This window comes from Crotalus tigris, unplaced genomic scaffold (genome assembly GCF_016545835.1).
Source record: "Crotalus tigris isolate CLP2741 ecotype Arizona unplaced genomic scaffold, ASM1654583v1 scf7180000024437.13266115, whole genome shotgun sequence".
NCBI classification, from domain to species: Eukaryota; Metazoa; Chordata; class Lepidosauria; order Squamata; family Viperidae; genus Crotalus; species Crotalus tigris.
Genome location: NW_024100606.1, coordinates 9,982,596 through 9,999,301, shown reverse-complemented (window position 1 = coordinate 9,999,301; position 16,706 = coordinate 9,982,596). Strand labels below are relative to the sequence as shown.

At 39.2% G+C, this 16,706-nt stretch overlaps 1 protein-coding gene across 10 annotated transcripts in view; it reads right to left on the bottom strand.

Moving 5' to 3' along the window:
• The window catches only part of NSUN6 (NOP2/Sun RNA methyltransferase 6), a 31,388-nt gene extending 16,726 nt beyond the window's left edge, over positions 1-14,662 (bottom strand). Inside the window, exons 1-6 of one of the 10 annotated variants that reach the window (XM_039331674.1) lie at positions 12,418-14,661; positions 10,293-10,481; positions 9,487-9,591; positions 8,575-8,684; positions 7,601-7,711; positions 5,921-6,076 (exon numbers count right to left, since the gene is read on the bottom strand). In XM_039331674.1, coding sequence (XP_039187608.1) covers positions 5,921-6,076; positions 7,601-7,675 — 231 coding nt within the window. In that variant the 5' untranslated portion in view covers positions 7,676-7,711; positions 8,575-8,684; positions 9,487-9,591; positions 10,293-10,481; positions 12,418-14,661. Of the gene's footprint in view, positions 1-868; positions 1,157-5,920; positions 6,077-7,038; positions 7,168-7,600; positions 7,712-8,574; positions 8,685-9,486; positions 9,592-10,292; positions 10,482-12,101; positions 12,183-12,417 lie in introns of those variants that run through there. The other 9 variants (XM_039331680.1, XM_039331675.1, XM_039331681.1 and 6 more) reach the window with 9 other exon arrangements.
• Positions 14,663-16,706: the final 2,044 nt, after the last annotated feature.

The window sequence follows — 16,706 nt, the reverse complement described above, 5'->3', positions numbered from 1 at the left end:
CGCTGGTCTCCTTTGCCGCCCCACACGTTGTCCTTGACCCCTCCCCTGCCCGTTTATGTCAAGCCTGCGGGGACTTGGCAGGGAGAGAGGGAGGGAAGGAGGAAGGGATTCCTCCTCCTCTCCTAAGGTTCAAAGCATGACCAGCTTCCCAAGGGCATCACAATCCCAATTCATGTGTTTCTGCTGTACCTCCTTGGTGCTCCCGGAAACAGGGTGGGCAGAAGAAAGCTTGGTTAGGCTAAGCAAAGAAAAGCCACGGAGCCACGAACTCAGATTGCAGGCAGGCCGGGGAAGGGGATGAAGAAGAGAAAGGGGATTGGGAGAGAGGAAACACCAAGCTTGTCCTCGCCTTTCCTGCGCTACCTCACAAATCTGGTTTCAGATTTACACCACAAAAGTTTTTCTCGCACAGAGGAGAGAGGAAAAACAATTACAGAACACTCGGGAATCCCTTGCAAGGCACCATGTACCTTGGTGCTTATTTCCTAATGCCTCCCCCTGTGTTTTCTGCTCCATCCCAAATTCGCCTCCCTTCCACTCTCCTTACGCAGCCATCTATGGTCTTAATACAGTCCTCAGTCTGTCTCCCTTTCAACACCCCCTAAATTCTTCATTCAGGCTTCCAGAATTCGGCTGGCAGGATGCAGGTAATCCATCCCCCGTCCTGCCGCCTCCCATGGCACTTCCATGCCTCAAGCCTCAATGGCACAGGACCTCTGGTGTGGTCCCCAGTGGTCGTTGACTCGCTCCCTGCCGCCAGTGACCATGCAAGCCCTGGCAACTGCTCCAGCCTAGGAAGCAGGCGATTGGGAGGCTGCCGCAGTGCCAATCTCCTGTGCCCGTCAGCTGATGATCCCCAGACCTGCACCTGTCAGCTGGAACATCCGGCAACGCTTTGGCCGGTGAGGACGGCGAAGAGGCCACCGCAGCGCCGAACTCTGTGCCCGTCAGCTGACGACTGCCAAACTTGTGCTTGTCAGTTGGGAGGTCTGGCAAGGGAGCCGGTTGCTGTGGAGGGCGATGGGGAGGTGGCGGCTTGGCAGGCAGGATCCGGCCTGCCCACGAATGTCAGACCCACCTGCCCCATCTGTAAAAGAAAAAGTCTTCCACCCAAGCATAACTTTTAAGGATTTTAAGGATCTTTGAGAGGAAGAGAGAAATAGAGAGAGGGAAAGAAAGAGGGAAAGAGAAATAGAGAGAGGGAGAGAGAAAAAGAGAGGAGAGAGAGAAAGAGGAGAGGGAGAGAGAGGGAGAGAGAAAAAGAGGGAGACAGAGGGAGAGAGAGAGAAAGAGAAAGAGAGGGAGAGAGAGAAAGGAAGACGGAGACAGGGAGAGAAAGAGGGAGAAAGAGGGAGAGAAAGAGGGAGAGAGAAAGAGAGACAGAGAGGGAGAAAGAAAGGGAGAGAGAGAAAGAGAAAGGGAGAGAGAGAGAAAGAGAGGGAGAGAGAGAGAGAGACAGAAAGAGGGAGAGAGATTAAATTAGTAATATGGTTGTTCAATGAATCTCGTTTCCCCACTAACTTTGCTTGCAAAGGTTGCAAAAGGTGATCACATGACCCTGGAATAATTTTATGGTTGGGTGTCACCACAACATGAGGAACTGTATTAAAGGGTCGCGGCATTAGAAAGGTTGAGAACCACTACTCTAGAGAAACAAACAGGATTTGCCAAAGCATATATAGCGGCATTACATAACTATCTGCTTTGCAGATCAGATAATACAGAATAAATGTTCTCTGAAACAAAGATAAGGATCATTGTTTTAAAAAGAAGAAAAAAGTTCTGAGGTGATATTTTTTTTTTAAAAAAAAGTGTTTTATTTATAATACTATTAAAAAAGAAAAAAAGAAAAGATTGGACATGACTTGACATTTCAGTATACACATTTCTAACAAATTGATTCTCTACTTACATTTAATTCTTTATCTTTATAAGTACATATATATATTTTTATACAATACCTAATTCATTTCTCTATTTACTAACCTAAAATTATATACATTTCTATCTTAACACTAATCTGTAACCCCGAACAGACCTCCTTTGTTCTCACCAATAGAAAAATTTGTCCCAGATTTCGAAGTATTCTAATCCACTCTTGTCCTTCAGTTCCATTAAAGTGGAATGAAATAGAATAACATAGAATAAAAATGAATAAAGTATAATAATAATAATAATGATAATGAAAAAAAATCACTAAAAGCAAAATGATGTGTCTGCATAATTCCTGGAAGAAAGCTGTGTTAGCAAAGCTATGTTAACTGACCTAATGCATATTTAGAAACATTGTATAAGTAAAACTGCCATCATTGCCTTCCCATGAGAAATGAACCTAACATGTGAGAAACTAACTGAATGTTATACAATGTAAGATTCCATATACAATGTAAGATTCCATGAATACTCCCTTTGTTCCTTAGAAAGGGAGAGCTATAAAGATTGTAGTTTGGAACTGACCCCCTGTTCAGAATTGCCTATCTCCTAATTCAGTGGTTCTCAACCTGTGGGTCGGGACCCCATTTGGGGTCGAACGGCCATTTCACGGGGGTCGCCAAACAACACAGTCTGCCATTTTTCCCCCTTTTCCTTAGCTGTGCTACTCCCTTTTATTCTATTGGCTTTTGAAAGCCAATAGAATAGACTCTCTTGAATAGAGTCTAATTCTATTGGCTTTCAAAAGCCAATAGGAATTGTCCAGGCTGTCTCTGCCCTGCTGAGCCCGCCAAAAGTCCCATTCTGCAAACGGTGCTGCACCAGTTGAGTAGTCCTCGACTTACGACCAGTTGGGGGTCACGGCATTAAAAAGGTTGAGAACCACTGTCCTAATTGCTTCTGAACCTTGCACAAAAATAAACCTCTCTGTTTCACCCTTTGGAATTCGTAAAAGTCCTTTTTCGTTTTCCACAAGACCATTGTGGGCCTGTTCATTTTGGCACACGATAATATTTTATATAATATTTCTTCCTCTGTGGGAGTTTCTTTATTCTTCCATTTTTGTGCATATGCCAATCTAGCAGCAGTCAGAATGTGTAGCATCAAATAGACTATCTCTTTGTCATATTTCTCAATAGTTATGCCCAATAAAAAGAGTTCTGGTTTTGGCTCTATCTCCATCATTAATATTTCTTCCAACCATTTTCTTATCTTGTTCCAATAATCGCAGGCTTTAGGACATTCCCACCACATATGGTAATAGGTCCCTATTGCCAGTTTGCATTTCCAACATATGGATGAGAGATTTGGGCCCATTTTGGCTAACCTTGTGGGTGGGAAATGCCATCTATTAAACATTTTGTAGAGATTTTCCTTATAAGAAGTGGCTAGGGTGATTTTCCTGTTTCTTTCCCACAATTCTGGTCAAGTTTGCAGATCAATATTGAAGCCAAAGTCCCTCCTCCACATTAACATGGTTTCCTTAACCTGTTCTTCATATATTGCCTGATCTAAGAGGTAATGGTATAATCTTTTAATCATCTTATCCTCAGTTCCTAATAATATCTTATCCAGCTCTATCAACTCTTGTTTTTATACCCCAATCTTTTTTGTCTTTCCTGTACCTTGATTGTAATTGAAGATATGCCCACCATTTCAATTCAATCTCTTCATCTTGAAGATTTTTCCTTGATTTCAATTCCCCTCTCTCATCTAATACATTTTTGAAGGTTATTACTTTCCCTAATTGTATAAACTTTGGGTGTATATGCATTTCCAATGTTGAGATCCAATTGGGGACTTGCATATAATTTTGTTGTCTAATTTTAACCCAGACATCTATTAGCGCTCATCTAATGTAATGCCTCCGGAAGTACTGGTGGGCCTTGTATTTCTGATCCCATAGCATAGCGTGCCATCCAATCTGCAAATCATGACCTTCCAAACTTAATAATCTCCTGTTTTTCAATTGTATTCAATCCCCCAACCCATAATAAAACTGTAGCCTGTTAATATTTTTCCAAATCCAGAAGACCAAGTCCACTCCTTTCCTTTGAATCTTGCAATAATTTTAATTTGATCCTTGCTTTTTTCCCTTGCCAAATAAATTTAAGTATGGTTTGATTGCAAATTCGAAAAAATTCCTTATCTAATTTGATGGGTATGTACTGAAACAAAAATAATATTTTAGGTAGCACATTCATTTTGATTACAGCAATTCTACCCATGAATGAAAGCTGCAGGTTGGTCCAGATATCTAAATCAGTTTTAATCTGTTCCATTAATTTATCATAATTATCTCTCTTAAGTGTGGCACATCTAGCTGTTAATTGTATCCCTAAATATCTTATTTTCTTTGTAGTCTGGATGCCTAATCTATCAACTAATTCATTTTTCTGTGCTCTGTCATGTTCTTAATGAGCATTTTGGGGTTTTTTTTATTTATCTTTAGGCCTGCTATTTCACCATATTTACCCAGTACTTCCATTAGCCTTGTCCCTGATTGTAGTGGTTCTTCAATTATGAAAACAAGATTATCAGCAAAGGCTTGCATTTTAAACATTTCTCCTGAGGTGATATTTTAGATCCCATCCTTGAATCAGAGGGACACATTGTGCTACACTAGTAGATTTAGGCCTTAAAGTAAGGTATTCTGGAGCTGGAGAAAAATAATTATAAATTCAATGCCTCTTTGGTCTACTGAGTGGCCCCTGAATTAGGTTTATCAAGCATAACAGATTGAGCAAAGCCAATTTTGCTTTATGGGCTGCAACAGGTTTTTTAAAAAAATCAATGATAAAATCTAACTCCATTTCTTATCTGCCTCAGCATGCCATAGCAGGGTTTTAGAGCCCAAGTTAGTTGAAATCATCACTTTTTACTCCTTCTCTTGATGTTGCTTTCTCTCACTTTAATTTATATGCAATTTATTTAATTTCTTGCAGGTTATACCAGCAATACAACGTCTGCCGATTTTTTGAAATGCAAACTTATCCCAATATTTCAACAAAGCTTATAAATAAAAACATCAGCAATTGCAATTATTTTTAATTATTTCTATTAAAATTGTATCCTATAATTTGGCTTTATTTTAAATGCAGCACCCCTAGTTACTGGTAGTCCTCAACTTATGATCAATGTTTAACTATGGTTCAAAATTACAGGGAAAAAAATAACTTGCAATTGTTCCACTGTCCCAATGATGAATGACATGATGGCACAGGTGCCAGAGGTGGCACTTGGAGCCCTCTCTATGGGCACACGTGCCATTGCCCCAGCCTTGCCTCCCCACATGACCCCCTCCTCTTCAGTAGCCCCCCTGAAGGAGACTCGCCCTCAAGCATGGCCCACACGGAGCAGCACAGCTAAGGACATGGCAGCCAGGCAGTGTAGACAAGACTCTGCCCTCACACCCCATCATGCAGTTGATGCTGCAGGGTGCGGGCAGAGGTTGTGGCTGCCATAGTGCTGTTGGGCTGCCTGGGCAATCTGTGGCGGGTCCTGGAGGCGGTGAGTGGTCCTGTGGGCAGGCGGAGCGGGGATGGGGGGGCAGAGCAGGGGCAGGCAAGGGGTGGAGCGGGGGCAGAGCCAGTTTTTAGGCACTCGGTCTCTAAAAGGTTTGCCATCATTGATATATGATCACAATAGGATCACAATTTGGGTGCTTGGCAATTGCTTGCCTTTTAAGATCATCTGCAACATCTTGCAGCCATGTGCTTGCAGTTTGCAACTTTTATCAATTTATAGCAAAAATCATCCATTGGGGAAACTGGATTCACTTAATGACTGTATGCTTAACAACTGCAATGATTTGCTTAACAATGACCATAAAAATGTCATAAAATTGCTCTGACTTAACTTGCAACCACAGCGACTAATGGCAGAAATTCCAGGCTCAATTGTGGTCATAAGTCAAGGACTACCAATATCCTCAACTAACTGATAAGTAGACGAATAAGGAAGTAAAGAAAGGAAGTAAAGTACTGACCTTTTGGATCTCATTGGACAACAGATGTCTTACATATTCTACAGAAGCCAAATGTGTGTTTACTCGAACGCTAGTAAAAGCTGGTGGATGTGCTAGGTTATTTAACAAGGATTCATATTTCTGTTCTGCTTTCAGTGGACCAATAGATGTTGTAATCTTAAAATAAAAGTAAATAAAGAGATTTAATCAAGAATAATAGCATTTTATGGTATAATCACAGTATTCTAGATTTATAAGTTATTTTAATTTATAATATTTAACATAAATTTAAATAAATAGTTTAACTTATTTATAAGTTAAAAAGATTTTGGACAAATTAAAATAACTTTATTGAGATAAAGATGGGATTTATAAAGTACAATTTTCTTCTTGAAGTTCATTTGATGTTTCACAATCATGACAGAATGATTCATTTTAACTAAAGATTCTATTGTTACTTCATGTTAACTATTACAGAGCTGGCTTTACTGGGAATGTGTGGGCAAAAGAATTGAAAATATTTTTCTTTTAAATATATTTAATTAAATAAATCCAGCTGTACACACATAAAGATATCATGAAAGTAACAATGAAATCCACCATATGCTTGCTAAGTTAAGTCATAAAGTACAGGTAGTCCTTGACTAATGACCAATTGAACCCAAAATTTATGTTGCTAAATGAAACATTTGTTAAGTGAGTTTTGCCCCATTTTACAACTTTTCTTGCCTCTGTTGTTAAGTGAATCATTGCAATTGTCATGGTTGTTAAATGAATCTGGATTCTCCATTGACATTGCTTGTCAGAAGGTTGCAAAAACTGATCACATGATACCAAGACACTGCAATCATCATAAATGTTTTTCCAGTGAGAATCATCATAAATATGAATCAGTTGCCAAGCATCCAAATTTTGATCATGTGACCATAGGGATGCTGCAATGGTGTGAAGAATGGACATAAGTCATTTTTTTCACTGCACTGTAACTTTGAACAGTGACTAAATGAACTCTTTAAGTCAAGGACTACCTGTAATATTATTGTTTAATAAACTTCTTTAGCATCAATATATTTTATCTTAAAGCATAAACAGCTTGAAGAAAAAAATACCTCATTATATTCTGACAAATAAAATTTTACCTCTCAGCTGTAGTATCTGGCCTTAAATATTTGTCTTCTTCTTCCAGAAATTTTCTTCCTTAGACTAGCCCTGGGTATTCCTCCCTGCCTCATTAACCATATGCACAATGGCAATCCTATATACTGTATTTAATTAGATTTCACCTTGTAATAAATAATAAATTAAAATAAAATCACTATCATTTAAAATGAATAGTGTGACACATATTAACTCTAGAAACAACATCAGTGTATTTAGAGACACTGTCCATATTTAATGATTTATAATACCATCATTTGAACAATATCAATCTTGTCTCCATTTTGACATATTGCCAATGCAATGGCCTCATAACCCAGTAATTGATAGCCCTGAAGAAGAATGCAGTAATTATAAAAATGTAACACTGTATTTTTTTCCCAACCATATAGAGAGCTGCACAGAACTGTAATAGAAAACTTAATACTTTGTCAGTACAATACAAGCCAGTATTATAAATTAAGTTCACAGGACAGCATCCTGATAACTGCAACCTAATTTTTCTTGGTGCATTGTATTTTAATCAACCAAAATAGTTCTTACCTCAGCATTTTGAAATGTAGCCCTGAGATATTCCTCAACCTCTGGTTTCAGTAAGATTTTGCAGAAAATAGACATAGCTCAATCTATTTCCCTTTTTTCTCTGAGAAACATCTGCAATAAACAATGTATTATTTCATCAGATATGTGCTTTTAATATGTATAAGCTTAAAATAAAAACAGATGTTAATAAATTCTTCACGCAGACAATAAATATGGTCATACCAGGCCTATTGAAGAAATGTAATTGTCTATTTTTTAAAAAATCATTTCACATACAGTATGAGGCCAGTATATGGTTGTGTGATTATAATTTAGCATGCTGTAAATATCTATTGTAGTTTTTAACCATGATTTATGGTTTGGTGCATTGTGTATTTATCCAGTGGTGCTTATTTAGTAAACCATGATTAAACTCAATATGAATTGAATTTGATACTTAATTCTCAGCAAAAGAATGATGAAACAGTTTAAAATTTAACAAACTTTTATTTCATATGACGATGATTACACAGTATACAGGATAATGTCACACCATTTATGGTGTAACATAACATTCTCTATTATTAAATAACTATATTTGTATTTTAATTTTCTGCCCAATGAATTTTCAAAATATTACAATTTCTTTGATATGCCTAGAAGTGTGGTGAACTCAATGGAATATCTTGATTTTTATTTAACTATTTATTTTATATACTGCCTTTCTCTGCAAACAAGCATACAAGGTGGAATTTACTTCTAACTGGTCAAATTAAAACTAACCAATAAAACTAGTTCTTCTGGAAAGTTTGAAAAGAAATATGTGATGAGCCAAAATCCCAACCCTATTTCCCCAAATCATTTGCCACTAAAACTGCAAATTTACTTGCTTTTTATCTCTGAAGCTGGCAACTGAAATCACATAGCATGAAATTAGATGTGGAATGGCCAATCTTTAGTTTTACAGATAACTATTGCTAAAAAAAAATATGTACCAATCTCTTGGTGCTTGACTCTTCTTACAATGTTTAAAAATAATGCTTAGTGTCCATGCAGTGCTTTCAGGTGGTCAGAGAGCTTTACATACAGTATTTGGTTATGAACTCTGCAAAAAAAAAGAAATCCTTTTTCAATTATATCTCAATGTTTTTATTTATTTGTATCCTGCCTTTATTATTTTTACAAATAACTCAAGGCAGCGAACATATCCAACACATCTTCCTCCTATTTCCTCCACAACAACCCTTAAATTCCCAGAGGTGTGTTTTTCAAAAGGCAACTGGACTTTCTTAGTTTTTTTCTTTGAAAATGTTTTGCTTCTAATCCAAGAAATTTCTTCAGTTCAAACTGAGAGCCAACATCACCCAGCTGGTTTTCATAACTAAGGCAGATCTCCAAGTTTTAAGCCTAGTTTCTTAACCACTAGACCAGTGGTGGCAAACCTATGGCACACGTGCCAGAGGTGGCACTCAAGAGCCCTTTCTGTGGGCATGCGCGCTATCACCCCAGCCCCACCTCCCCCCACAGCCCCCTCCTCACCAGCAGCCCCCCTGGAGAAGAGTCATCCCCAGGCACAGCCCATGCAGAGCAGCACAGCCAAGGACATGGCAGCCAGGCAATGGGAACAAGACTCTGCCCTTGCACCCCATCACGCACAGATGATGCTGTGGGGTGCAGAGGATTGGCCGCCATGGCACTGCTGGGCGGCCATGGAGATCTGCGTTGGGCCGCAGAGCTGGAGGGTAGCCCTGCGGGCAGGCAGTGGGCAGGGCAGGGGCAGTATGATGGGCAGGGGGGTTGGACTAGGTCTCTAAAAGGTTCACCATCATTGCACTAGACCAAACTGACTCTCCTTTTAGGCCCTAAGTTGCAAATTGGAGCAATTAGTTACGATCATCTCTCCTTACCGCTCTCTTCCCAATCTGTTAATCCTCCAGATGTGTGGATTTCAGTTCCATAATTCTTCAGCCAGTATAATCATTACTCAATATATAGTACTAGGAGTTCAAGTTCTAGAAGTGGAGGATGAAAAATTGGGGACTTCAATTGTATGCATAGTAGAAGTTATGCCACAATTGGGTACTGTTTAGTCTCTTCAGTATATATAACTGAAAACATAATTATAATTAACAGATGATCTTTTCCATCTCTTGAAATGAAATGGAATGGCATCCGACTGCATTTCAAGCCTTGGGATTTGTCCCTTTCAAGGAAATGACATGTAGTATGGTATTGTTCTTTGGTTGGAATAACTATTACAGTAGCTTCCACCAACCTGACTATGGATAAGTCCAATATACTACATGTCACAGGACACAGGTTGGGAAAGCAATATAGGTAATTGACTTAAAACTATTTGTTTAATGACTATTCAAAGGTACAACAGCATTGAAAAAAGTGACATGACCATTTTTCACACTTATAACCCTTTGTAGGCATCCCCACGGTCATGTGATCAAAATTTGGCAACTGGCTCATATTTCTGATGGTTGCAGTGTCCTGGGGTCATGTGATCATCTTTTGCAACCTTCTGACAAGCAAAGTCAATGGGGAAACCAGACACACTTAACAGCCTTGTTACTAACTTAACAACTACAGTGATTCACTTAATTGTGGCAAGAAAGGTTGTAAAATGGGGCAAAACTCACTTAACAACTGTTCTGCTTAGGATCAAAAATTTTGGGCTGAATTGTGATCACAACTTGAGGATTACCTAGATTACATTATTCACTAGGTTCCTAATTTTTATCTTCCAAGGGCCTTTTCTGAATGGCTCTTTGCAGAGGTTAGACAGGTCTACTTCTCTATGATGCTCCTTGAAGAGGTGAGAAAAATGGAATGATTGTTCAGTCCTGGGGATGTAGAAAGGGTGGGAGAAACTCCGAATAGCCCACCTGTTTTCCTTAGAAAGAGACATTGAAAATTTTGGACATGAAAGTATTAGCTTACTTCAAAAGTTTTATTAGATGATTTCAAATGCAGAATACAAGTAAATTCTACATATAATATTCACTTCTCAGTAACAGTTCAAATGTAGAGTTTGAACAAAGAGTGCCAACTCAAGCATAAATGATATTTCATAGATTTGAAGCCAGTATGACAATATTACTATTCATTTGCTATTTTCCAGATTTTGATAGGCAATTACTCCAAAATATTGTTAAAAATAGATGATTTTCTGCTTGTCAAAGATTTCTTGCTACTACAGAGTCTTACTACACAATACATAGCTAATTAGGTTTCCTATTGCTTTGGTTGCAAACTTTCAGTTACTTGAAATTAACAAGGCAAACATTATCACTTATTTAAGGCAACTTTCATTTTTTTAACAGAATGTAGCCTCTTTTAATTGGCAACATTAAAAATACCATTAGATGATAGTCTTCTTTCTGATACTGTAATGCAGAAAACTGAAATTGATGTCTTATTTTATTCTAAAATTCATGTACTGCCAGTATCATAACAGTATCCTGGTTCTGCATGTGCACAAGAGAGTTTGCAAATATTTCATTTGGCAACTGCATGATTCCCTGGCTCACTTAAACGTAAAATGTTTTAAGAATAAAACAACAAAAGTAAGCAAAACTAGAGGATGCTTTACTAAGAAAGCAGGTCACCTTTGCATAACTGGTGCTTTGTAACTGGCTGTCACACACAACCCCCATTTTTTTAAATAGACCAGTCCATTTTCCCCTCTCCCAAGTGGCTATAATTATAATTTTGTAATAACATAATTCGTCAACATTTATACCAGTCACTCTCTCAGCCCAATCCATCTCTGAGGGTTATTGAGGGGAAAAGAAGAGGAAAGAGAATTAAGTACGTTTGCCACCTTGAATTATTTATAAAAATAATAAAGAATAAAAATAATTTGCCAGGCCAAAAAAAGTTGGAAAGTACTGCCCCAAATTAGAGATACATTGCTCTACAGAGCCTCCAAGGTTCCTTCCAACCTATGATTGTATGGATACCCAAGTCTCATCTGCATTTTTGAAATATCTGCCTTACTCTTTAATGCTATGAAAGAGAACTTGGCTAAAAATAAGGGAAAACAGACACTATCTCTCCTTAATAACACTAATAATTTAATTACATTATTTATTTATTCTTTGTATTTCTATCACTCGCTTCAAATAAAACATTTCTTCATTTCAGACCAGTAACAGCCATACGATGCAGAGACATAAGGAAATGACTGACCCCAAAATGAGGTACTCCAAAAATATATGATTGGTGGCTTAAATCTATTTCCCCCACCCCCACAAATTTAGAACTATCCTTTTATGCAGCCTTGCCGACCCTGGCATCCTCCAGGTTTGCTGAATAAAATCCCCACCCTTCCTAAAATGCTGTTTTGAGGGATCATCCTCTTTGTGACTAATCCAATTAAGAGACGCTGCTGAGACCCATTTTAAGACCCATCATGAACGCTGAGCTTCCATCCCTATAATCCATACGGCCAGGGACGGTGGATTATTTTGTGAGTTGTATCCAGCCCAACAAATAGAAGGAGCCACGCAACCTTTTTTCCGTCTTTCCGGGGAGCAAAACTTTGCTCCTCCAAACTGACGCAACACCACAACCGGAAGCGTCTCCTGGTTTCCGGCGAGGGAAGATAGGACGGAAAGAAAGAGCGGCCATTTTTGAATAGATCTCAGTGACCAGACCCATTAGGTTCCAACCCAGGAATGTAATAACTTGGGCGCCCTCTGCTGACGAGCGCCAGACTTTCTCTTCTCCTAATGCGCCGGAACTACAATTCCCAGAATTCCCAGCCGGCAATTAGGCAAAAGTAGTGCGAGAGCCCGAGGACGGAGTAGACGTTTTCTTTTCCTCACCTCATCGTTCTTCGATCCTACCTTCTGCTTTCCTTCTTCCGGCCACCCCGCTCGGCCTCATCCGGGAGCTAAAGGAACTCCTACCCTGTTTTGGGCCCAGCCCAACCAGGGTCTCTGTTAACGCCTCCCTCCTCGGCAGCAACTTGTCATGCGCCTACTGGGCATCAAGCTGCGCTGAGACTCATGAGGCGTTTTGAGAACCTGGCGCCCCCGAAAAGAATTAGGATTGGGAATTGCACTGTTCCCAATGGCCAGGCTGACGGAGAATTCTGGGAAATTGGGTCACTGGAGTGCTTCAAATGGAGGAATAACAGCATCTGTTGTTTCTTATCTGGTTGGATTGATTGTAGGCAAGCACAGTATTAGTAGGAGAGCAGTCACCAAGCTGCAAAACAGGATTCATTTTGTGTCCATTTAAAAGATTGCTTTTGAAGAAAAGCGTGGCCTACCATTTTTATGTACAACCCTCTCACTTGTATGTCTTTTAAGCATTTGCAAAAAAACTTCACCTTGCCGTTTATATTGGAGGTTTGGTGGCTCTGTTGTAGACAGAAGGAAAGAAGAAACTAGCTGGATTTCATTACAATGGCGATGGATGCACCATTGGAAGAGTTGGACAAGTTAGGGACAGATCATCATGGAGAAAATCTATCTACATACTTGTAAGGAGACAGTGACTTTATCATACCTGATCAATAAATCTTGTGGAAGGATGTTTGCCCATAACGTGATAGGCATCCTGAATCTGGGCTGCAGAAATCCAGAGGACCGAAAAGGCTGTCTTCTGGCAAAAGTTCTTTTCTCCCATCTAGTGGTCTTTTGGATTTTTGCATCTGAGATATATAAGCCTGGCCTTTGGGTCTTTTCAAGCTACCTTCCAGGCAAGTTTTAGGCACCTGATTCTGCCTTGAGGAATCATTTGACAGCCAGTGACCACAATGACATCTCCAGTATGTTTTCTTTGATGAATGTGTATAGCAGTGATGTGAAGATTTGCTATTGCCTTGTCCCTCCTGTGCCCAACTGTTGAATCAATTTTTTTAGCTTTTTGCAATTAGAGTCTTACATGTATTAGTTAACATAATCAACTTCCTGAAATAGATACAGTATGAGCCTAGCCCATACATTTAATTCCTAAAGCAGAGGCCAATATTTCACTTCTCCATTATACTTCAAATAAGAATAGATTTGCGTAAGTGATGAGAATGAATGGCTGTGACTCAGTGATGTTATTTGTTATAATAGAGGTTTCTATAGAAAAAATGATATTTGAATGATATGTTTGTGGAAGTGAGAATACTATAAGCCTTCAGATGCTAAGAAGCCCCGATGGCACAGTGGTTATAATGCAGTATTGCAGGCAAATTCTGCCCAGAGCCTGGAGTTTGACCTTAATGGGCTCAAGGTTAACTCAACATTTCATTCTTCTGAGGTCAGAAAAATGACCCAGATTGTTGGGGGCAATATGCTGACATTGTAAACTTCCCAGAGAGTGTGGTAAAGCGTTAACGGGCAAAATAATAAGTCAAAGTGCTATTGCTATTGCTTCCAACTAGTACAGGATGATGATTTTTCCCAGTAGTGTACACAGCATATAGTCTGCAGAGTCCCCCCTCCCAAAAAAGGATCTCCAATTTCACACTTTATGTGGTACAATTAAATCTGGCAAACACACATATCTCATATAGGAATGAAGTTGTGATTCTCCAGATATTGCTAGTCTTCAGATTTATAAGTCCTTGAACCTTTCTAACTCTCATTTGTTGGCCCAGATAAATAAATAAAAGTTTTAACATCTGAAAGGTAGCCAGTCACTATAATCAGATTAAAAATTATCAAAATACTGAGCAAACCTTACAGTTTTTCAAAAACTTATATGTATATGGGGCAGATATTGGGGTATATGGGGGAGTCCATGGTACTCTTATCCCACAGTGATAGATTAAATCTTGATATAGCTTTAAGTAGTCAAGTGCAATATAGTGGGCTCTAGAATAACATGTATATCTCCCATCTATGCATTAGTGTATCTGTAGAAGTGTACATCTAAGAGAAATTCAGTTTTTATTGGTTATTTTAAATCTAGATTTTCAAAACGGAAATGGTTTGTAGGTTAGCACAAGAAAAGGTAACAATGACTAATCCACCATTAGGGCTGATAAAGTAAGGCTAAGTCATGCTAGTAATTGTATAATGAAAGATATGTATCTTTTGATTTGACAAGGGTTTTTGTTTCTCTAGAAAAACAACTTCAGTGGGTTTTTTTTGTCAAAGCTAACAAACTAAAATGTCAGCTGGAAGGAAACTTCACAAATAGTTCTAAGATTCTGTCGTAGTTTTAGATATTTATGATCAATAATTAGTCATTAAAATTAAAAAATACATTTCTGACACAATCTTAAGCCTTACTTTTGTTTAATGGATTGGTTGACCCAAACTGATTTTCAAGTGTGGGATTTGACAATTTGCAAAGTTTGAGAATATCAATTTAATCTAAATTTTCTATGGCTGCCACTTTAGGATTAACATTTACTTCCATTCTTTCTATCCATTTTTTTTTTTTTACTCTTTAGCTCAAGAGCACACCTTCATATCTTTGTCATTAAGTATATTTTCCGTAAACATGAAGAAATATACAGTATTAATTTAATGGTTTACATTTTTACTTGCTCTTTAGATGATTTAGATTGAATAATGGACCAGTACATCATTACATCTATATGTAATCAGACATACTAAATCTGAACTACTCAACGTGAATAGAATTTTTGTTAAAATATCTTTAAACTTTAGAAATTGAATCTAAAAATGGAAGGGGAGGTACATTTGTTGATCATGGTTTGCAAATGTTATGGACTAAATTTCCAGCAGTCACAGCTGCCAGGAAAGGAGCCTGCAAAGTGTAGTTTGGCAAAGCCAGACATATTATTTATTTAACAATAGATAAAAGATTGCCTAGCCTGCTGCCCATCAAATGTGTTTGACTGGTTTTCATTCTGCTGGAAATAACAATGAGTTTAATTCAGTGTTTTGCAACTTAAAAGTTAACAACTTTTAAGATGTGAATTTCAAATCTCAGCCAGCATGTTTTAAAAGTTGCCACGTTTGGGAAACACTAGATCAGTGGTTCTCAACCTTTTTAATGCCGCGACCCCAACCGGTCGTAAGTCAGGACTACCCAACCGGTCATAAGTCGAGGACTACCCAACTGGTCGTAAGTCGAGGACTTTCCCTGCCCGGGAGCGCCGCGCATGCGTGGTGCCGCCCCCTGCGCCGGCCGAGGTGTAGCTGGCAAGCGGCAGAGATGGCGCAGGCTGACCACCGGCTGGGCCACCAGCTGGCCCAGCCCAAGGGAGGTAAGGCAACCCTCCCTGCGCCCGCCGGCCTCTCACCTCCCACCCGTCCCTCTTTTCCTTACATTTTTAGTAGTTGCTCAGCAGGGAGGGGTGGAAACTTCCAGACAGCTCGCCTTTGCTGCAGACAACTTGCAGCACCATTTGCAGAATGGGACTTTTGGTGGGCTCAGCAGGGCAGAGATAGCCTGGGCAATTCCTATTGGCTTTTGAAAGCCAATAGAATTAGACTCTATTCAAGAGAGTCTAGTCTATTGGTTTTCAAAAGCCAATAGAATAAAAGGGAGTAGCACAGCTAAGGAAAAGGGGGAAAAATGGCAGACTACGTTGTTTGGCGACCCCCGTGAAATGGTCGTTCAACCCCAAATGAGGTCCCAACCCACAGGTTGAGAACCACTGCACTGGATAATGATTCTAATATAACTGGAAGGCAGTAAACTGAAAGCCATTTCTACTTTCTGTGGAGATGAACTAGGCTAGTGTATATGTTCCATGATAGCCTGTCAGTCCCATATATTTTGCTTTTACAGAAATCAGATTTTAGAAAAAAACTGTAAGGATAATTTTTGGTTTTGTTAACTGGATTTGTGAAATCAAATATCCCAAAACAATATTCTCCTTTTGGAACAAGGATAGATTCCCCTCCAGGAATATTAAACGGTGAAAAAAGACGTAGCTACATAAAGCGAGGACAGGGATGACATTATGGTCTGGCACTGCCTTCATCCTCCCTCACTGACGGGAATCGGTACATGCTGAAATTATATTCTAACATTTCCGGTTGTGTATTGAACGCGCGGGGCAAAACGAACAGTGACTCTCAATCTTCAGTTGCCCCGCAGACGGCGGCGTTGAAATGGAAGCTCTAGTGTCAAGAAGAGACTTCCCTGTGTCGCTCTTCAGGCAACGTTATGCGTCATTGCAAGTCTCGGGGCT